At 38.6% G+C, this 23440-nt stretch overlaps 1 protein-coding gene across 1 annotated transcript; it reads left to right on the top strand.

The window, feature by feature from the left end:
• The first annotated feature begins 1239 nt into the window (after window positions 1-1239).
• Window positions 1240-22558, top strand: LOC115006963 (adhesion G-protein coupled receptor D2). The gene is made up of 19 exons (XM_029429594.1): window positions 1240-1273; window positions 2424-2657; window positions 2979-3617; window positions 5596-5793; window positions 6093-6166; window positions 6716-7015; window positions 7367-7478; window positions 7906-8079; window positions 9262-9364; window positions 9668-9779; window positions 10209-10264; window positions 10864-10990; window positions 11516-11619; window positions 12963-13065; window positions 14310-14463; window positions 14853-14986; window positions 15303-15418; window positions 17235-17355; window positions 22496-22558. Exons 1-19 carry the CDS (start codon window positions 1240-1242, stop codon window positions 22556-22558), a joined length of 2958 nt encoding a protein of 985 aa, XP_029285454.1.
• The last annotated feature ends 882 nt before the right edge of the window (window positions 22559-23440 follow it).

Raw genomic sequence — 23440 nt, forward strand, 5'->3', positions numbered from 1 at the left:
ATATTTACCAAAACATTAATATACACATTCCTTGATTTAACTGCCTCCATAGTGAGTAAAATACTGAAATTATATGACAAAAGTCTAAAGATGTTCACACACACATTGACCTCTATAATGCAATTTGTGCTTGGAATTCTTACCTGGTAGGATGTTGTAGGTGGACAGTGAAACCTGAAAATGAATCTCAGCTTCCTAATAATTAACACCGTAAGATGAATATGAAGTTGTGGTGTAATTATTGTATTATTAATGTTGGGGGAATTCCTGGTCGACAACGTATCCTATGTTTGGATCTGCTGCATGGATCCAAAGCTTTATCAGAAAGTTGTAGTTGATACACTTTAGGCTGCAATCATTAACTCATTATTTCAGTCAACTGTGTATTATGTCATTGTTCAAGCCTCCAGTTTAACTAAACCCCCTGGAACCTACTCGAGGGTCCCTAGAGGTCCTTGAACCATACTTTTGCTAACCCTCTGCTCTGCTCGCTGCAGCCAGGCTACACCCACTCCTCCTTCTCTGTAGCTCCTCTGCATCCTCCCTTCCTGCTCTCCGGAGTCATCTACCATCAGGGTTCCCTCTGTACTTTAGTGACGGACTGATAGATTACAGCTGAGAAGAAAACATACTGGCACAAACTTTGCATTTAGTGGAATTAAATACAAAAACCGTCACTTTAGTGGGTGAATGCTGCGTTCACAGACGCGACGCGATTGGAATGAAAAGACGCGCAAAAAAGTTTTTATCAAGACGAGTAATTAAGGTAAAAAATAACAATCGATTCGTTTTGCTTTTTATTTCTTGTCAATATAAGAAATCACAGTACGATTAAATTGAATTGAATTCGCTGCTAATGTGTTTTTTTCAGGATGCACAGGTTATTGTTCCCAAATATAGGCCTGCTGGTGAGTACTTATTCTTTGCATTTACGTTTTCACTCCTGTAGGATATTTGAAACAAACACATGTCGACCTTTAACTAGGCAACCTTTTTCCAGAGTTATGTAAAACGTCTATATTCCAATAGCTTGCATTTTCCCCGACTCATTTCTCTGGAAGACAATTGGTCACAAATGCAATGATGCTCACGGTTTGGAATGTTTCAGGCTTTACAAGCTCTAAATATGTAAAGAAAAAATATTTCGTTAATCTGTCGTGTATTGCCCTCATCGTATTAGTAAAGACTGTTATTTTCTTTCTCTGTCTTTTATACATTTATAAATGTTACATTCGACTTATGTTTCAGGTTTGTTTCCACAGCTGTATATCAGGTGAGTTACTTTCTATTTCTCTTTTCAGTTGAACACCATTTCACATTGAATCCTGTATTTTTTAACCCAGAAATGAACATATCCAAATCATGTTGTCAGTGGTAACCCTTTGAAATAACCATTTGTTTTCATGGCAAAGTTTGTGAAAAAGTGTGTATTATGGTTGGTCACAATTTAATTAACATTTCTCCTATGCAGTCACTGGCACTATACCTTCACTAGCCACTTTATTAGGTAAACCTTTCAATAGCTCATAAACACACATTTCTAATTAGAGGCATGGTGAAGATGATCTGCTGAAGGTCAAACCAAGCATCAGAATTGGGAAGAAAGGGGTTGGTTGTTGGTGCTTCACAGGCTGGTTGGGTATTCCCAAGCGGGGTTCTCCGGGTCTGAAAAGTGAAGCCAATCCAGAAGTACCTTAAACTTACATTCTCTCTAATATTCAGTAGGGGGAGGGGGGCGACTCCTCTGGTAGCTAAAATAAATCAGATTGTATATACATTATGCTGCAGAGCTAACCTGGACAAGTTGGTATATTGATAGAAAAACAAACACCTAAGGGTCACTGAAGCTCTTCAACCAAAGAGATTATACACGGCGGGAGACAAATATATACGATCTGTTTGGGCCAAACAAGTAGACTGTAAAGTTCTTAATATAAACACATGGTTTTTCATCGTTTTAAGGTTTGAATAATGCTCTTTAAATTATGTCATCTTGCTACACCTTCTTCTGCAATGGTTCAATGACACCCGACTGGAGAATTAGCGCCACCGACTGCATATCTTCGGCCAACCTCTAATATTTGCATACCAGTAGTGGACGGAAATGCATCAATTCCCATTTGCTTTTGTATTTTTTCTGCAACAAAGATTAGAATTTGCACTAGATTTGGATTGAGATTTGATTTGGCCGTGTGACTTGTTCTCACAGGTACCAGCAGTCAGTTAGGTGATCTACCACTGGTATTAATCCAGATGCTAAAACAGTGATTATAGCATGAAGTCTCAGATATGATCTCAACAGGAGGAGGATGTCCTTGGAACATCAGAATCAAATCAAACACTTGTCAGTGATTTTCAGCCTGATTTTTGTTTTTACCATGCTCTCTGTGGGGTCTCTCCACTAATTATTCTCTTTTGAACAGCCTTTACACTGGAAACTAGAAACCTGCCTTACGATGAGACCCACTATGAGTATGTGCGTGATCGCCTGCAATGGAACAATGCAGGGGAAATGTGTAACCAGCGCTCTGGGGCCTTAGCCACTGTCTCCAACCCAGAAGAGACGCAAGAGCTATCCAGCTTTTTAAAATCCTTGAACATCTCTCAGCCTGTTTGGATTGCCAGGAAGGTCACAACAATTGTAACAAGTAGGTTCAGTGTGCTATTTGTGTCACTTTATTTGAACATATTAGCACCTTTTCTTCCTTAAATAGTAGGCTGATTGTTTATCTTATCCAAGACACCTTTGCTCCTGCTCACTGGCTTAACAAAAGGGTTATAGAATATGAAATGGGACTGACAATGCTGCCATACAACACTCTTAGCCACTGTGAATACATATTTCTCAAGTGTTTACAGTAGGAATAGGACCGCAAAGTGGAAATATATGATTAGCTTCTATCCTTTCCGTGAGCTGTGGCAGGATCTTTCCTTCAGTAATGCTTTTTTCTTCCCCTCTGGGTGGCGTGAAACAAAAGGATCCTCCGAGACCCTGATTCTGGAGTTTACCGGGCGCTCGGACAGGAAGCATGCCCGTCTCCGGCACAAGTTCCCCTCCATGGACTCAGTGACTGTTTGCACCCGTCTCCGCTTTGATCCAAATTGCTTTGGAATTTCCACAATTTTTTCCTATTCCATCCAGTCATATATAAATGAGTTCCAGCTCCGCGCCAACCTGATCCAGGGCAAGCTTGTGCAGCTGGCTTTGCTGGTCCATGGCATTCATGGACCGTACCAAGAAGCCTTCTACCACGACGACTCCTGGCACTCGGTGTGCGTTTCTTGGAGCCAGAATGGTGGACACTGGGCACTATTTACTGATGGCCTTGCGATCTTTGAGGGTGATGGCCTAAGTTCTAACAGCATTGGCCCTGATGGCCTTTTTATTATTGGACAGGAACAGGACACCTTTGGAGGTTCATTTAAGAAGGATGAGTCATTCTCAGGGAGCATCACAGAGCTGCACATATGGGATCGGATACTGAACGGCAGCGAAATCTACACCATGGAAAAGGAGTGTTCACCCGTTTCCTCTGGGCTGGTATTCAAGTGGAGTAGAGAGGCCTTGGAAATAGAGTCCTCCCTTAAAAAGCTGCGGAGAGACATCCAATGTCAAGGTACATTTGTTTGGATGCAGCATGAGGACGGGAAGAAGCTGAAGGGTTAACCAGAAGCTAAATCTAGTTAGTTGTACAGGGATAGTTTACACATTAAAAGACAGATGAGAATCAAATCTAGCTGCAAGGTCCGGTGTTGTGGTTGAGCATTACTTTCAAATGTTGTTTACAGTTTATATAGTTTGGCACTAGAGCTGGGTGGGGTTGCTATGCAGAAAAAACAATCACATGGAGACCATTTGAAAGTCATTTTGGACTAGACACTTTTCAATTACATGCCAAGATCTGGGCTGGCCTGATGTGTTTAACCCCACCCATCTGGCATTCCGTGCAGGGTAAAATGAATGCTGATAATTAATTTCAGATACAACTAGACCCAGATCAGCTCTGTCTCTGTTTCATCTTCCTCTACACCCACGCTCCTCACATCTCTTGGATTTATTATCTCATTACACCCAATCATGATTTTCATAAATTTGGGTCTTAAATACTTTGAATAACATGCTTTATGTTCTTGTCCTTAACAGTGGGATCACTAAAACGGCTGTCAACTCCTCTAATTGGGAGATAGGGAAAGAGTTAGCTCGGGAAAAAGTTGCAGTGACGTAACACTCTAAGATTAAAGTAGTTCACAAAACCTTCAAAAAAAATACATCTGAAAAAAAAGTACATTAAGATATGAGCTCAAAGTGAAAAAACATATGATTACGAGTATGTTTTTTTTGCAAGATACCAAGTCCAAGAATTTTGCTTTGCTTTAGCTTTTTCTGATCTTGTTTCCAAAAAAAGTACCGTTCTGTAGCTTCAATTCCCCGGTGTTTGAAAAGACCGGTTAACACGCCATTCATTTGCCAACCTCAACATTCTAAATTCAGTGCTCGTATTGGTCCAAACTACCCTAGTTATTGTGCACTGTTAAAGCTGTGTTATGTAAGAAGTAACATTATTTAGGGCCAGGTATTGGCAGATTATTAAATGACTTGGATTGGGATCAGCAAAAAGCTTGGTCAGGATACCCCTAGGCTAATCCTTTCCGAATGTGTGGCATGCTTTTGGAAATCATATGTACACACAATAAACAAACACACTCCCATGCACGCACACATACACACACTTTTTTCTTTTTCAGCATTTAAGCCCTACTAAAAGTTTATTACAATTGAAGGTAAAAGGAAATCTGTCTTTTGCTCGCCAATGAATAGGAGAGATGGTGACCCAGTTGTAATTGGCAAATGGCAGGACTCTTGTAAATATTTTGTAAATCACGTCACTCTGAATCCCACCCTTCAAAACAAACTTCTCCTGTTCTGACATCATGCTCCCCGATGAGCAATGAGAGCCCAACGCACTCACTCCGCCTCCTGGAACTATACATGCAAAGAGGATAATGCACGTGCACTCCCTTAGTGACTATTACTATACTATACGACCCAGATGCTTATAACCACGCCAAGGTTTTTTAGCTAAAAATGCCACCTTTTACTTGTCTGTTACAGACCTTTCCATAACCAGGACCACAATTGTTTGATAACTTTGACCAAGTGTAAACATGTCCCAAACCCCAGACGCAGGTTTATACATACAAGGAGTTTGGCTTGGTGTTTTGGTGCAAGAGAAAATAAATATAAAAAAGCCAGAACTGCAAAGTCAAGAAACATAAATATAGAATATAAATATTTACAATAAAGATACATATAATTGTTTTGACTGTGAAGGAGTGTTGGTTTAACAATAACTTATGGAGATAATGTTAGGGAGGGACATGTGAAGGTTATTACACATGTTTATGACATCATACCTTGAAACCTGCCGGATTCTTTTGCCTTTAATTACATCATGATGACCTTTGACCTTGGAATAATTGAAGTGCAGCATTATTCACACTACTGTGACTGACATGACATTCAGTCTTGATGTTTCCCTCTTTAATTTTCAGGAACTTAACTTTAAGAATAACCTTCACCATTTCCTTCCCTAGGAAACTTCACCGTGTTAGAACATTCGATCTTGGATTCCCTCCTGGACGGAAATTATTTGCAGAATCAAACATTCTCCTTCGAGATGTTCCAAAGCCCCGAGTCTGATGATGAGTGTGGCTTCTTTGACCCTGTCATTGGGAACTGGGACCTAGCCAAGTGTGACTCATTCAAAGGTGCCGTCTGCCAGTTTAAGAGAGGTACCAATAATACTAATGTCAATTGATGATTGCTCTGCTGTATCTAACTTGTGTGTGACACTTCACACAGCTGTTGTCTCATTGGTTGTGCTTTGAAATGTCGGCGGCAAAGTTTAAATATTTTTAACTTGCTAGGTTCAAAATATTGCTAGTCGGGCGGCACCGCTCTCTCCATAGGAAAACAACGGCACAGCCAGCGCAGAGCAGTTGTTCCCGCTAATCATGTGAAAGCAGCTTCAGGCTGTTTGTTCTCTTGCTGTAATAGATTGCATTACATTTGTTTCTGTTTCTGTCTGCAGAAGTGCCGGATGTTATCAGTTTACCAAAGACACCATTCTTCAGTCGAATGAGCAAGGATCTTCCCACCAAACCTGTGAGTTGGACAGTTTAGTTGTTTGAACACATCATCACTTTATGATGGTACAATATGATCAATTATATCAACTCCTCATGGTGATGTTGATGCAGACGAAGCTCAACAACTGAAAAGAGTGATAAGTCAGTGCTCCCTTATATGGTCAAAAGATTAAAAGTTTTCACAACTTTGCAGCAACACGGAATATTTCTATCACGATGAAGTTTAATTTAGGCTTTGTAGTGGAGGAAATGTTGTCAATGTTTAAGGTAATGCCTTTCAAACAAATGTCTGACACCAAACATTCAATTATTTGCATGACGTAAAGGCAAAGTTCTCTCATTTAAAAAAATCATCTTCTTTTTTTAAGGATAATAATAACTTTTTCAGAGTAACGTCCCCGACACTGGATGTTTTTCAGAACTAACTTACTGGGTCAACAGAAGTGATAGTGATCCTGATGTGTGTAGGTAGAGAATTAGTGTATTAGCAGCTGCATTTCAACCACCACTTACCCCAAGAAAATAAAGTAAAAAGAAAAAATGAATGAATCATTCTTTTGCTCAGGTGACGGTGGAGCTGAGTGATGACACCTCCTTGGACAGAGATCTGGCCTCGCTGCAGCAGCTGACCCAGGCTGTGCTGCATGCGGTGGAGGCCGGTGGCTCTCACCTCCTCACCTCCAGTGATGTCCTCTACCTCACCCAGATGATTGAGACGGACTTGACTGCATTGGCCAGTTCTCACTCTGCTGGAGTTGATGCAGCAGAGGTCATGATGTCCATTGCTACCAACTACGTAAAGGTGGCGAGTTTGATGCTGGAGCCCCACATGGCTACACTATGGATGGGCTTGACAGAAGAAGGGGTGAGAGGGCCACCTGTGTCTATCTGTCCCGTCCCGTCCTGTCCCCCTAATTCTTTTTTTTATTCATCCCCAAAAATGACCCAAAAACAGCTGAAGTGTATCCTGGGAAGTTGTTAGCTATGTATAGTAGCCAAACAAACGGGACAAAGTTATAAAAAGAGATGCTTCTGGGTTGTAACTCAGATTCAACAGTCACTTTAATCTTTAAGAAAGTTCTCGCTTGTGTTTATATTTGGTCCCATTTTAAGGCATGGGTTACACTCATTTTCTCAACTTTCTCAACCTTGGAAAGTTGTCCTTTGTCCTCCTTGAATCACCATTTTTGTTGTTGGGTCTGTGTTTCTTGTACAGGTCAGCGTGGGACCATTCACTATTGTCCAGAGCATTGACACTCTGACTGAAACTCTTGCAGACATTCTATCTGCTGAGAAAAGAGGATTCACCCTTTCTACCAAGAACATAGGTAATAAAAACATTTATGGTATGGTACATATGGTATACGTCAAAGAAAATATTGATTATCTGTCAGTGCTTAGTTTAAAAACACGGGCGCAGTTTCAGTGGGGATCCAAGTTTATGGAGAAATTGTAGAAAGATGAAGCATAGGAATTCATAGCAGCTTTCTATGACACATTTCACTTAAAGAAAAAAGGGCAGCGTTGTTGCTATGTGGAGATTGCAACAATCAGTATTGTAATGTCATTTTTTGTTATTGTTAAGGCTATTCTGACTTTTTTAGTTGTATTGCATCCCTCCCTCTCCTTGTTTTTGGCAGCGGTTACATGTACATGTTATTGACCCTAACCTGTAAGACAGTTAAATAAAGAATGTGCTTGCATTTCTTCTCCTGGTTACTATTATTGTTATTCTCCTGCTGTCTTTGCTTCCAGATGTGTACATGAAGTGGCAGAAACTGACTGAAGAGAGCTGTAGTCAAGTTTTCAAGCCATCTGCAGTCAGTTCTCACACTGGCAGCAGCAGCAGCAGCAGCAGTAGCAGCAGCAGCAGTAGTCAGGATGAGTTGCTTATCCCTGACACTGAGCTCCAGAGGATATACACACTGGGTAGGAAACACACACACACACACACACACACACACACATGCTATGTATGCACATTTTACACGTGTATTACATGATTCGGTATACAACAAAACACGCACTTGTGCCCACACAAACTTATTCCTACTGCTCCCAATTACACATTGCAGTTCAAAGTGTGAATTTGTGTGTGAGGCACCAGAAGAAATGCGTGCCCGTTCATTCTTTGCTGACTAAATGAAGATTTCAAAAACTTGATTGTCGAATATTGACGAGGTACTCTTAATCTTTTTAGTTGCCAAACCATATCTATACATCAGCCATGTTGTTGTTGCCTTATGCAGAAAACACATTAAAAATAAATCTGGTGATGGGGTTTCTTAATGAAAGTACTGTAGCTACACTATGAGACATGCATATCGGTGGTAAATGATAATGCCTCCGTTAAATGGCTAAAGGATTTTAGAAATAAAGCCCCTGAACTCTACATCATTCAAGCAGCCGTAGATTTAATTGGTACAAATCATCTATTAATCTAAATCGGAAAATAATGTGTGTACTCGCATTTAAATTTGTATTTGATGCCTATAAAGGATTACAAAAAAATAACTAGAAGGGCATTTGGAGAGCGCAGACCTCCACCAAGGCCATTTCCATAAGTGAAAAATAATGCGTGTATCCTCCCCGTAATTCTAATCAGCTCCAAAATGTAACGGGTTCTTCCTTGGCTCATACTACACCCTTCCATGGAAATAGGAGTTTTCCTTAATCCTGCTGACAAACAAACAAACGGAACCAGGAAACATGACCTTTTTGGCGTAGGTAAAACATATTAACTGAATGATTTTGATACTGTTAATATCAAAAGTACTACATGTTTCAATAAAATACTGTATATACTGTAAATGTTACGCTCTTTGCTGTAGAGGTTTTGCTATTGGAACTTGTCCAAATGCTTCCAGAATATGTTGCTGTAGTTGGGACTACAAAATATGATTCAAATCTATCATAATTGACAGACATTTTTGAGAAGAAAGCTCCTTGTTAAAACTTAATGTGTTTGCATTAGGCACCTATTGGGTGTGACTGTTTGAAAGTGGTGTTTGAACTGTAACCGTATGAAACTGAAGTGATTCTCTGTGCAGTGTTTGGTATCACTTAAACATAAAAATAAATCTACTCTGCTTCTTTCCTGTCTCTGATTAGGATATGAAGAAGTGATGTTTATTCATACCCAATACAGCCATCTAAGTGAGATTGTGTCGGGAGCACAGGAGCCACCACAGAGTCACCAAGAGAAAGTAAAAAGGTTGGCTGCAATTTGCCTGTTGTCTTCTCTTATGTTCTTTATTTTAGATCTCATCTTTAAGGATGTTTTTTTCAAATGCCCTTGTTGTTAATAATAGGTTGAAGCAAACTAAATACAAAAATCAAATCAAAAAGTTAACTTGTGTGCTCTGGTTTCAACCAAATAAGATGTGCTTGCGCTTTTATTCAAATATTCTTTTAAGAGTAGGGATCAGTTGATACCTGTAGTTTGGATTTAAGTTTATTTTGTGTATTAATGCCTTTTTATATTGTAAGAGGTGGTAACCATTGTCTGCCTTCCCAGAATTTTCTCAGGTCACCTGGCTTCTGTTGTCATATCAGCCACCGTCCGTGATGCCTCCAAGGCTCAAAGCATCCCCGTGGCCGTCAAGTACACCCTTTCTTCATCACACGTGGTATGGTCCATCCAAGGGGGTGTCACACAGTCATTAAGGCTAATATATCAAGCATATACTGTATATACTTGAACTAATCTGAATATCTGACTAATCTGAGTGATAGAAATATGAGGTTTAGGAATGCTAATCTGGCTTTGCAATGTTGGACCACAAAGGGCAGAATTCTGCTTTGAAACTGAAATTCATGATGATAGCAAACATGTTGTAAAAAGAAACCATTCTTTTCAAATAGGTGCTTATAGTTAACGTATTGCCCTTTGATTAACTCACCAAATGCGATATGTCACAACACAAGAATTTTCATCCCCCAGCAAACAGCACATGTTTTTTGTTTTTTTTATCCATGTCACTTTTGACTGGTTAGAGTCCAAGGTAATATATTACAAGAGAAAGAAAACAGGTGTAAACATGTGTTTCTGCTTCTAGGTGGAGTATTTACAGCGAGTTACTCCTGTGTGTGCCTTTTGGAATTTCAGCTTAATGTAAGTTGAACAACAACACAGTCACATAAACAGCCCTGATAAAGGAATGTGTTATTGCAATAGCGATGGAGGCTGTCGGGAATATAATATATATATATATATAAATATAGTATATATAATATATATAATATATAATATATATATATATATATATATAATATATAATATATATATATATATATAATATATATATAAATATTATATATAATATATTATATATATAATATATATATAAATATATATATAATATATATATATATATATAAATATTATATATTTATAGTCAAAAGTTTGGACACACCTTCTCATTCATTCATTGAATGCGAAAGTGTGTCCAAACTTTTGACTGGTACTGTGTATATATATATATATATATATATATATATATATATATATATATATATATATATATATATATTCATATATATATATATATATATACATATATATATATATATATTCATATATTCCAAATGAGATATCCTTAAGATAGGAAATCCTTTATGTATATCTAATTCTTCATGTTTAATACGAAGTGTCTCTGCTCTCTGAAGCAAATTGATGAGGTTGTGTCTGTGCTTGTGTATTGTGCTGTATAGACATAATCATACCAGTAGCTGGTCCAGTGATGGTTGCAGAGTGACCTTTGCCGGCTCTGGTGTCACTTCCTGTCTATGTAACCACACCACCAACTTTGCAGTGCTGATGAATTACCTGGAGTCGAAGGTAACTCGCGGCATGTTTTGTGATGCAGTGAGTTAAATCCCAAATGCTGAAAAAGATGTTGCACGATGGAAAATGTTCAAAGTTTGACAGTCAGACCTCAAATTGAAAATGTGGTTAAGGTTATAAGTGGTGTGAACTTTTATGTTATATTGGTACTATGTGATAGTTGCTTTTTCCTTCTTCGAAGAAGTTATTTACATCTAAATCTAAATTCTTGTTGTCATCTTTTGACCTCTAAAAATGTGGATAGGATTTGTAGTACACATCGTTAACCAGCAGGTGTCATTCCTAGTGTGCATATCCTTTTTGAAAAATGCATTGGTAGAACTGTTTTCTATCCAAAGTACATAAAAGGTAGTAAAGCTTCAGAAATTGTAATTTTTTTCCATATAGCCATTACACAAATTAAGTGGTGAAGTAGGAATTCAATGTCTTTGAGACGGCATCAGATGGATCTAACCTGTGATCGTTTGACAACCTTCTCCTCCCTCTCTCCCTCACTACTGCCTATCCCTTCTGGCACAGTGGAGTCCTGAGGAGCAGCTTATTTTGACCAAGCTGACGTTCATCGGCTCTGGTGCGTCTCTGTGTGCATTGGTGGTGACCTTGATGCTGTTCACTGTGCTAGAGTGAGTGATTTTCCTGTCTCGCTTACCTACGATGCCAACACATCTGCTTTATTTCTGTCGGTTTGAGCCAATTCACACAACTCAGCCTCTCTGACCCTTATTTGTGTTTCTAAATACATTTAGCATGTATGCAAGTTCAATTTCTAATTATTGAAAAGCAAGAGTTGAATTACAATCTATTAACAATTATAGTTTTGATACTAATAACTTAGAAATTGTGTCAATATTCAAAGAATTGTATTCTTCTCAGGGAAAAAGAAGCTCTCAAAATCAATGAAACAAATATTTGTAATAAACAACAATGTGACACATTGTGGAATCTAGATTAGATAGAGTCCGTTCAAGGTGAGGGCTTCCCATTGACCAATTTGTTTATTTAATCTGGAAATTTGACTCTGAAGTTGATCCGCCAATCTAATGGCCTCGATACACTTTTTAAATAATAGAAAAATTTGTAAATGCACACTATTTTGTTCGTATGGATTAACAGATAAACTACTTATGGAGTTCATCGTATTTCTTCAATTTAGCTGAAATGAACACTGTTGTCTTTCAGATCTCCTCAGTGGGGTTTCATGTGACGCTCTTGGCTATACACTTAAAAGAGATAGAGAAGAGAGATTATTGACATTGTATTGCTTGTGCTCTGGTCCTAAGGCTGCTATGAGTATTGACTAGTTGACTAATCCAGTAATTACTGTGGTCTACATGTGAGTCCACTCAGAAGGTTTATGGCGGCGTTCTGCAGCCGTTAATTAACATTAGGGTCACTGAGGGATTACAGTCAGCTGGAGAAGAGCTGCCCTGATAATTTATGACTGTCCTGAAATCAGGGAGTGCAGCCATGCGTTTCACACACATGCTGCTGGATGATATACACGCATTTGTGTACTTAAATACACACACAAAACACACGGACATAGTAGAGGTACACATGTCCACACATGCGTAATCACACCATGAAATGATGGTGGTCACAATCAGTGATGTACTTATGAAATGAGGCTAAACAGGCTGAACCCATCAGGAGGCAACGAGACGCTCTTGAGTTAATTTGCCTCTCTGAACCAGATTCAGACATCCCTTTCAATTATATTACCTGAAATGAAAGTATTCAACCTAGCGATGCCATCTAGAGACAGTATATGTTGTTTGCATGTGATGGTGTGATGTATGACTATCTATCTACAAAATAAACATTTATCTATTACTAAGACTGAATTATTGTTAGCCTCAGCTTTGCTTTGAGAAATATGCTTGCTAACATGTTAATATTGTTATGCTAAGACAAGATCCGTCTTTGGAATTTAAAACTTGAAATTTTACCCCGTCTCTGTCCATAGTATCCCCAAATCTGACAGGACGTCCATCCATAAGAACCTGTTCATTGCTCTGATCTGCGCCCAGGTGATTCTGCTCTGCAGCGGCTCAGCCATTCACAACAAGGTACAAGCATCTGACTTTACTTACCAACACAAAGGATTTAATGTAGTTATACCATGGGGCGGACTGAGGATTTTCACAATAAAATGCGTAATATAAATCAAGATTTTAAAAATGTTTCTTAATATAACTTTCTCAATACCCATTGTTTCACTATCCATGCCATTAACCCACAGCCCTGTGATTTAATAGCTTCCTTAATGAGACTTGAAATCCAAATCCATTCTGGGGGATCATAGTAAAACAAATGCTCTGGCATTGGATGTTACATAAGTGGCCACTAATGTTGTATCCATCAGCTAGAAGACATGGTTCTGTCTCTCAGTAGTCACCCAATGGCCTGTAGTTGGTTTGACCCCTGGTCCTTTGACCCCAGGTCATGTCAGGGTGGGCTTTACCCCTGGGGGCAAGTGGCTGATTGTTGGAAATTCATCAAGTGGTTTCATTATGTGTGTATGTATATATATATATATATATATATATATATATATATATATATATATAATTATAGACCAATTAATTGGTCTGAAGGCCTTCAATGTTTTGCGAAGAATGCTTCAATAGGATAAGTTGTTGATGCATGACATATTTGGTAGTTGCAGAGATTCCTACCCTTACACTAACCCTAATTGTTCTATTTCTTTAACGGTCCATCAACATGTTTAGTTATTTAACCTCTGACACTTTGTCTGTGTATGTATGTTTCAGAACAGAAGCCACTCCTATATTTTATTGACAATTGAAAAGTGAAATGCTTCACATCCACTGTTCTATAAATTGTTCTTGTAGAAGTTGAATATTGTAGTGTCAGATGAGTCATTTGCAACATCCGGTGTCTGCTGCAAGTCCCCAAATAATATTGTTAATAGTTTTAATTTTCCAAAATATAGGTCTTGTGAAAAATGAACCTTTTTATATGTGTAGATCCTAGATGCATATTTCTGAAGAATATACAGTCGGTCAGCTAAACCTCCTTTTGATTCCCACAACCATCCATGTGCTGTGCACATTTGGATTGGATTTTAGCAGGGAGAACATTTTCCACACAAAACTGACCCTTGCAAATTAAAGTCCAGAGTAATGTGCAATAAATCAATTCTCCTTCATATGCACCACCGAAAAGGGCACTAAGGTTGGTTTGTGACATGGAAATTGACATTTATAATGGCGAGTATGTGATCAGAATCCTAATCGGAATGCTTGAAATGTGAAATGTAGCGTTTATCTGTCTGCATGTCTGTGTTTAGGTGGCGTGCACACTTGTGGCGGCACTGCTCCATCTCTTCTTCATGGCAGCATTTAGCTGGATGCTGGTGGAGGGTCTGCTGCTCTGGAGCAAGGTGGTCGCAGTCAACCTAAGCGAGGAGCGTCACATGAAGTACTACTATCTCATCGGCTGGGGTACAACGGCTTAACATATCCAAATCACTCTCTTCCCTCGTGCAGTGTGTGTCCAGGATTTTGTAAAGGATATTTTAAAATCATGAATGTAAGAGTTAAATTGCCCATTTGATTTTTATTTAATTTTGTTTTTAGACATAAATCTGATGATGTAAATTTATTTTATTTACCATATTTGAAGGAAATATAAGATAATACTTTTCTGAAACTATAATAGATTTTTGCCTGATGTTTCTGACTACTTTGCATCACAATGGTCTTTTAATTTGGCTCCACGTTCCCCTCCCTCCTGCATTTTGCTCCTATCCCTTCCTCTTTTATTCCTCTCCTTTAAGCTCCTCTTCCTCTCTCTCCCTCTGTTTTTATTATATTCCCCTCCTTCCCTCCAGGTCTGCCGGTGCTGATAGTCACCATCACGCTTGCATCAGCCTCAGGCAAATACTCGGCCGACGGCTACTGTTGGCTCAGTGTCCAGAATGGCGTTATCTGGGGCTTTGCTGGGCCCGTCATCTTCATCATCATGGTCAGCAAATTAAATCCTAATCATACCATGTAGTCTATTGCTAAAATGCTTAAAATACAAAATACAAGGCTCATTCAGTGTACTTGTGATTCTTGCCTGTAGTACATAAAACAGGAAACAATGTTTCCTTTTGATATTGCATACCATTTTTTTTTTTTTTTTAAAGTCGTCGTTTGGTACACGTGTGTCTATTTATTTCCCATAATCTCAAACCCATAGTTATGTCAACATGCATGTCTCTCCTCCTTATGTTTCTCTGCTCATCTCTCTGTCACTTTGCCTCCTCTCATTTCTGTATCCCTCATTTGCTTTTCAGGTGAATATCTTGGTACTGACCAGGGTGGTGGTTATCACCATCTCCACAGCCAAGAGAAGGTCCATCATGTTGGCCATGGGCACCAGTCCTGTGGAACAAGCCTATGAGCAAATCAGGTACAAACCACAAGGAGGCGCAATTTGTCCGCTTTTTTTTTTTCTTTTTTAAAGACTATTCACCCGGCCACAGGCCTTGGAGCAGAAAAGCTGTAGTCAATGGCCGTCAAATAAAAAGCAGCTGGAAGATTTTATATTGGATTTGTCATTTTAAAAAAGCGGGCCTCATTTATCACACCATATACAGTAGGAATACAGTTTTGAATGGATTGCATTGCTTTTCATATAAAAAAAAGCTTCACAAACTTGAAATGTTTTAAATATATCGGATCTCAGTGTTCTTGTATCTCTGTGTTGACAGAATACAGAAATGATTCAGATATGAGTTTTCTGATGTTTTAAATTTTACAGCTCGTTTTGAACTGTCTTTTTCATTTAGTTCCAATGTTTTGACTCAGTATTATTTCTGAAACTTTGCATCAACAGTTTATTAATTATAGGGTTTTATCCTTATACTGAATTGCTTGTAAGGATAGGACAGTAGCAGTTGTAGTGGTGTTATCACAATCAGAATCAGAATTTTGTTTATTGCCAAGCAAATTTGCTTTGGTGTGTAATGGTGCAAACATAAACACAGTAGGAGGAATTTAAAATAAGAGCAAATACAGAATTTTAACACTTTAAATATTATTATATTATTAATTAGTATTAATATTAGTATTAATTAATTAATATTATTGAAATTATTATAGGGATTGTGAATTTTAGGGGGAATCTCCGAGAATGGGTTGAAGATGTATAATATAAATGAAATATCATCTCTCAGCAGCTGCAGTTTGGAAATTAGCAGCACTTTTACTTTCTTCAAGAATTGATCAAACCCTAATTCAAATATTAATATTATAAAATGATCTCTAAAATATATATATTTTAATACTTGTATGAAAGATTTTCTTATAGCTTGCAATGGTGGATTGCAATATATAAATAAAAAAATATTATTATTATTTAATTATCTAAAACTTGTTGCTGCCAAGGGTTGAATGATATTGAAAAAAAAACAATAAGCAAACTGCAATATTTTTGTTTTGCAATAAACAATTAAATGACATTTTTTTTGTATTTAACTTATATTACTCATCAGAGTGAAACTCTGCGGGTGATCCAGTAGATTTCCCCCAGCAGGCTTATATATGATCCTATCAGTTAAAATGATGTTAAAGTGTATATGTTTTTTCACTACCTCAGCACACTCACTCACAGTAGGTGCTTTATGAAAGTTCTCAAAGCAGGCCTTGAACCATTTGGCACCCCTGGGTGGCAGCCGTCTCGGAAACTTAAACACATTCCTCCGCTGAATAAACTAGGGCTTGCCGCCCGCCATGTCACACACACACACACACACACACACACACGAACACACACACAGCTGGTGCGGTTTGGCGGTCACCTGAGCGGGAAGATAATTCCACTCTAAACAGAATTAAGGCGGATTTAAGGTGGGAAGTTGTCACCCCATGAGCCTTTCCAGCGGCACGGTGTTGTATATGGAACAACCAGTCTGCCAAAGCCGCTCAGTTTTGTCCAAAAAGAACTAAAAAGTTGAGAAACCCGAAATTGAGCTCAGGACGATCAGGGAGGAAGTACAAATTGTATGGAATACTTCAATTAATTGTATCTGGTGTGGTGTAGGTTCAGCTCGGTCAGTCAGTCAACCAGTTCAGACTTCTAATGGTGTTTGCTTAATAATAATTGTGTGTTTGCAGATATCTATGTATATATGCTAACATTCCTGTGCTTTGATTTGTGTGTGTGTGTGTGTGTGTGTGTGTGTGTGTGTGTGTGTGTGTGTGTGTGTTTGTGTTTGTGAGCACAGGGCTGCAGTGAAAGCAGTGTTGGTGTTGCTGCCAATCCTCGGATTGACATGGCTGTGTGGTGTCTTGGTGCCTTTCTCCATTGTCATGGCTTACATCTTCATCTTCCTCAACTCCCTGCAGGTACACACACACACACACACACACACACACACACACACACACACACACACACACACACACACACACACACACACACACACACACACTGCCAGAGTGAAGAGAAAGAATAATACTGGTCATATGAAGGCAAAATAGCTTGTCAAATGTAGACACCAATAGAATAATATGTGATCCAAATGTTAACGTAAGGGTTACCTCAATACTAAAATTCATTATACGCATGATGATTTTAGCAACACTATGGATTTATTTTAATACAAGGACTAATAGTAAGGCAAACTAGAAAAACAGGAGTAAATAGGCTTTGTTTTTTTACAAACATGAATATACTTCTGATTGCTGTTGCCGTCACAAATGACTGACTGGGCTTTTGAAATACCTGAATCCAAGCATGCGTCACTCTCTCTCAGAGGTAGACACTATTGGTAACAGATATACAACTTGAGTTTTGCAAGTCAGCCATCTGTTGTTATAAAGTAGAACAAATGTAAGACTAAATAATGCCACGGTTAAAAACTTATGAGCAACTTCAAATAAACTTCAACAGTTTATAGACCTTAAACAGTTTTTTTTCCGTCAATGAGAAACAGAAAGGTTTTCCATTATACATTGTAATTCTTCCCTTCTCTCGTGGTGAGGCTACACAGACTGTCAAGGTTTTTATTTGTCAGTGACAAGGCTGAGGCAGAAAGGAGAAAAAAAAGCCTTGGTCTGGCTTGTGTTAAGCAGGTGCTTCATTTTAACAAGGAAAGTTGATTTGTATTGCTTGTTTGATTATTTCCGCTTTATATATTCAGAGGTCAGCATTATTGTTGTTGTTTGTGGCTTATCAGCGTTGATTTTCTGCTTTTAGTGCTTAAATTTAGCAGGTCGTTTGGTGAAATATTTTGAGAAAGGAATACTTTTTTTATAGGCACTGTATAAATACAGTATACATATAAAAAATGATAACAAATTCTTCCACGAGTAGTATACCTGTAGACATCACAGCTCCATTTGAAAATGGCCCCAATGTGAAATATTGGTTTTCACATGAAACACAGAAATACCCTTTGTAGCCTATTTTTCCCACTGCTCTGCAGTGATGAAAGAGAAGTAGAGGATGAAATCATGTAATTCTCTGACTGCGGCAGGCAGCCCCACATTACCCAGCTTCCCCAGCAGGTCCGCTGCTGCGATTTGTAGTCGTCTTTTAATCAGCTGTATCTTTAATTGAGCTGTATATTTAAAGAGGAAATCAATAGAGGTTTTTACTGCAGTCTGATCATTAAGGCCCCTCGGTTGCCATAAATAGTTTCTGTTTCCCCCTCATATCTAATTAGATTTTTTTCATGTCGACAGTAATTAATACTGAAGGTTTTTCTGGGCTTTTATTATACGGCTCCACTGCTTCACATGGTAAAACGTCATATGGATTTCTATTCTGTTTCATGCGTCTGCCTGTGTTCATTCAGCTGTCCACCTGTCAGCATTGGTCTTTCTGCCAATTAGTTTGACTCTCTTGGTTAAATTGTAACAGTGCAAAACAGCCGTGTTGATTAATCATTATCTTCTCCTATGCAGTTCGTCAAATCACTTGTCGTAATCCTGGCATTACACATATTGCAAATACAAGTTAGAAAGATGGTGATGCCCGTGCAACTCTGGTCTCCTTTTAAGATTTGGTCCTCAAACATCTCTTTGCGACACGACATTAACGACCCAATTTTAAGAAAATACCAACACCGTACCCTGTGCTACCTCTTTTTTATGTTGTTGCATAGCGTATTCCATTCTTTGGTCATGCATGCTGCACAGAACTAATAAAAAAAATAGCCCCAGATCATTTGACATGTGTTTTGTGTGTGTGTTGACTGGGTAGCTGCAGGAGGCTTCTGGTAGTAACCAGCTGCTCTGGCATAACAGAGTTACATAGCGTGTCTTTAATAAGCCTCAACAGGTCAGGACACAACAGAAACCCTACCAGGCACCAAGCTGCTCCAGTGACACACTGTGTTGACCCCACTGATCTCTGCTCTGCATGGGGTGTAGCGACACTTGTAGTGGCAGTCCTAAAGATCCTTTGTGTTTTGGGAGAATTTGCATACACCTAGAGCTAAAGTACTTATTGCTGTGCCGTGGCTGTGTTTCCGTTCACTAATTGAAATAGTGACAGTAACATTCTCCCTGGGTTTGATCTAGCTATGACATTTCAGATCAAAATCATATCGTGGCAGACTCTGTGATATCAGTAAATATCGTATTATTATACAAAGAATCGATATAATATCGTATTGTTATGAAACTTGATATTTACAACCCCTAGAAATTCATGGTCCCCAGATGATGAGACCGCCATGAGATTGACATTTGTGGTTAAAAGTGAAATATCTTCTTTGATGGATTGCTACAGGTAGTCCAGCAGGTCCAACTTTTGAATTCAGTGAAATATCTCAACATCTAGAGTGAAATATCTGGAATACTATGGGATGGATTGCTGTGAAATTTGGTCCAGAGATGCATGTCCTCTCACAAGAATCCTTCTGAATATGGTGATCTCCTGTCTTTTCTCCCAGTGTCACAATGAGGTTGACGTTTATGAAATGTCTCACCAGCTATTGGATAGATTGCAGTGGAATTGAATACAGACATTCATTATCCGGTCCCATCAGTCTCAGCTGTGCTTTTTAGGTAGTGCTAGCATGCTAACACGTTAAACTGAGATGATAAACATTACAACTAAAGCATTATTGTACCCGCAATATTATTTTGAGCATGTTAGCAAGTGCTGTTAATGATCCAATACATTAATTAGAACCTGCATTACAATAGAAGACCGTCTTCAATGCCATTGATCCCTTTGGGGGAGGGAGAGCACAGCTGAACAAAGTCCCACCATAATGGCTACTCATAAAGATGATGAAATGCGTGAAACCATAACAATAACGCATGCAAAACCTGAACTGGTAGGCAGGAGATAAAAAAATAAAGAAATAAAATAAAAAGGCTCAAGTTTTTTAGGAAATCGTTTTTTGTTTGCAGCTGTTGTATTTTCAATGGGGCCGGGCAAAGCAACATAAAGCTTAAGCGGCAAGCCTTTACTGTTAAATCAATAAAACAGATAATGTTGACAAGCCTTTTTCATTGCACTCCCTCATGCCCTCCCTACTCCTCCTCTCCCCCCTCCATCCTGACAACACTGTCTGAAGTGTCTCTGCTGTTGCTGTTATTTCTCTCAATAGAGACCTGAGCAGGCCGTTTTGATAAAATCCACTATGGACCTGGCATATATGCATGTCTTCTGCACTGACCTCAACAACAAACAAGCATTTTATTTGCGTCTATAGTTCATGCAATAACATTAAAAAGACGGGAAATAATTATTTCTCCAACATCCATGCATCTTTGAAATTAGTGGGTTACGCAGTAATACAGTAATGTCACGTTACACTTCAACCAAGATCATCAAAAACACACAACTGTGCATGCAGTTTGCGTCGGACAGCATGAACGAGGTGCATACAAAGTTTTGCGTAGGTATGCTGTTCCTCTCGAGTCGATTCTAACTTCCTAATCTGAGCCAGTAGTTTTTATGAACATCTTCACCATAAATACAGGCATGCCTCATCTGCTTCCTTATCAAGCTAGAGATAAATAGTGTGTGTGTTTGTGTGTGTGTGTGTGTGTGTGTGTGTGTGTGTGTGTGTGTGTGTGTGTGTGTGTGTGTGTGAGTGTGTGTGTGTGTGTGTGAGTGTGTGTGTGTGTGTGTGTGTGTGTGTGTGTGTGTGTGAGTGCGTGCGTGAGAGAAGAGGGACAGGGGGCTCTTTGGGTAGCCCATAAATCGCTCCACTCTTTGTCATCCAATCTCTGGGCAATGTCATTCAAAACCCCCGCACTATCCATTACCTGGGTATAATAGGCTCCTGGCCATGCAGTGTCCATCTTATTATTAGCCCATAACTTTAAACTATCAATAACTTTGAGCTGCAGAGAGAGGCGGTGGGGGGAAAGAGAAAGGAGGAGGGGGAGAAAACAAAGTAGGAGAGGTGAAGGAAGTTAGGGAGTCGGAAAGAAAATGTTAGGGTAACGATCGTCCTCCGCAAGTTGTTGAGAGTGCAAGTGAGTCCCCGCGCTTTGTTTTGGTAACTTTGCAGGCAAGTTATTTGTCAAGAATGTATCCATTTATTTCTGTTATATCAGTTTGCCGCCTGTGGAGGGCAACCCTGTGCCTTGTCATGACAGTGTGGAAATATAATGAAATCAATGAGAGAATTTATCCGAGCCGCTTCCTTCATATCGCATTAAAGTATTTTATATCACAGGAACTGATGACAATATTGTTTTCCTATTTTTTATGAAATGAACAGACTGGCGATTGGTAATGACATTTTACAGGCATTCAGTAAAGCTTTAGAAGTGACATTTATCATTTCACTCAGGGTTAAATCTGGCTTTTTAAAACAGAATATGTGTATGAAGAATGCAGTAATTGTATATTACTTTATCAGTAATTCAGAATTTCAAAAGAAAATGGTACACGGTGTTGACCTGACATCACTTTCTGATCTCACCAGCTTGAAGTGGTTACACTATTTTAATAAGCATGTTTTGAAATAACAGCTCTCTTTCAGGTTTACATAGGACCTTTAAAAAAATAAAATTGTCAATAATTTTAATTATTTTACACTCCATCTGAAAGTTTCTTCTTTAAAATGTACAAATAGATTTTTTATTTGCATTACATTTTGTTCCATATTGCGTTCTTTTCATTTCCACGAGGGTATCTGTACTCACAAATTGAAAGTGGGGATTTAAATAATGCACCGATTCACATCAGACCATCCAAAGCCAGATTAGGCACCCAGTAAAGCAAAGAAAGATTGACTGGAGAAATGGTAAAGCCTTTCACCTGAGGCATAGTTTTAATGCAACGTAAGGCTTCAAAATGAATATTATTTCCATTAAAACAAATGCAGAGCCCCCCTTCTTCCATAAACACACACTCACACACTTGGCTAGTGGAGCAAGACATGAGAGAGTGTCCAAGATATAGATATAATCAATACAGTGTTGCTCTGCTTATTGATTTGTGTCATATGGGAGATTTGTTGTGTGAGTAAGCAATGCTTTTACAGCATCAGAAGTGATTGTTTGAGAAGAGGGGATTTTTCTTTTTTGTCGGTCCTGTATCTCAGTTTCTACAAAATGGTATTGGTACTACTAGAGTCAGTGGTTCTTATCCCAGTAAAAAGCTTTTTAGTGCACAAAGCATGGCATTATCACTGCCAGATAAAAAAAAATCAAATTGATGAACTGCAAGGATTTTACTAGCCTTTTATTACATATTATATAATGGCAGGCAGTAATGCCAACAACCTCTGATATCACTGACCACTGCGGGAGATAAAATGTAATCTTTAAACATTTAGTTTATCATGACATTTTATTTGGGTGGGGTGAAAATGTGATATTGTTAAGTGGACTTGTATTATGATGATCAATCATGTTGACTAATAATCAGGCACAAAAAATGTAAGAAAATGTGTCGCTGAAGTTTTTGTTTTACATGCAAGACGTTATTTCTGATGTGCTGGGTCACCCTGCTTTAAAAAGCTGATTTGGTAACTTGAGGAATTGTTATGTCCACTTGCTCTTTCAGAGGCTTTTCTACAATATAGAAATTGGGGGGAAACTGTCTGTTTTGGCATGCAACTAATCAGCGCCAGACGGTGTCAGCCCTCCACGTCCAGCACATATTTCATTTTATTCCTGCTTCTCTTCTAATTATAGGATTCATTCAATATATTCTCATTAAATATATATATATATATATATATATTAAAGCAAATTTTACCGATGGCCAGGAGCATGTACACATCCTTGTTGTGGTTTGCAGTGATTTGTAAGCCATGAAATAGCTACAAACTAAAATTAAATCATCTGAAAAATACTAAATGAGCTAGTTTTTTTAAAACATTTTTGCTCTATGCTTTTGCTTATACTTCCCTTATGTTGCGTCAGTGTATTACAGACTACAGCCCAGTAATATACTTGAAATTAGACCACTCTCAGATCCATCTCAGGGACAGAGGTGGTCTGCACATTG

Source organism: Cottoperca gobio, chromosome 4, assembly GCF_900634415.1.
Source record: "Cottoperca gobio chromosome 4, fCotGob3.1, whole genome shotgun sequence".
In the NCBI taxonomy this organism is placed as follows: Eukaryota; Metazoa; Chordata; class Actinopteri; order Perciformes; family Bovichtidae; genus Cottoperca; species Cottoperca gobio.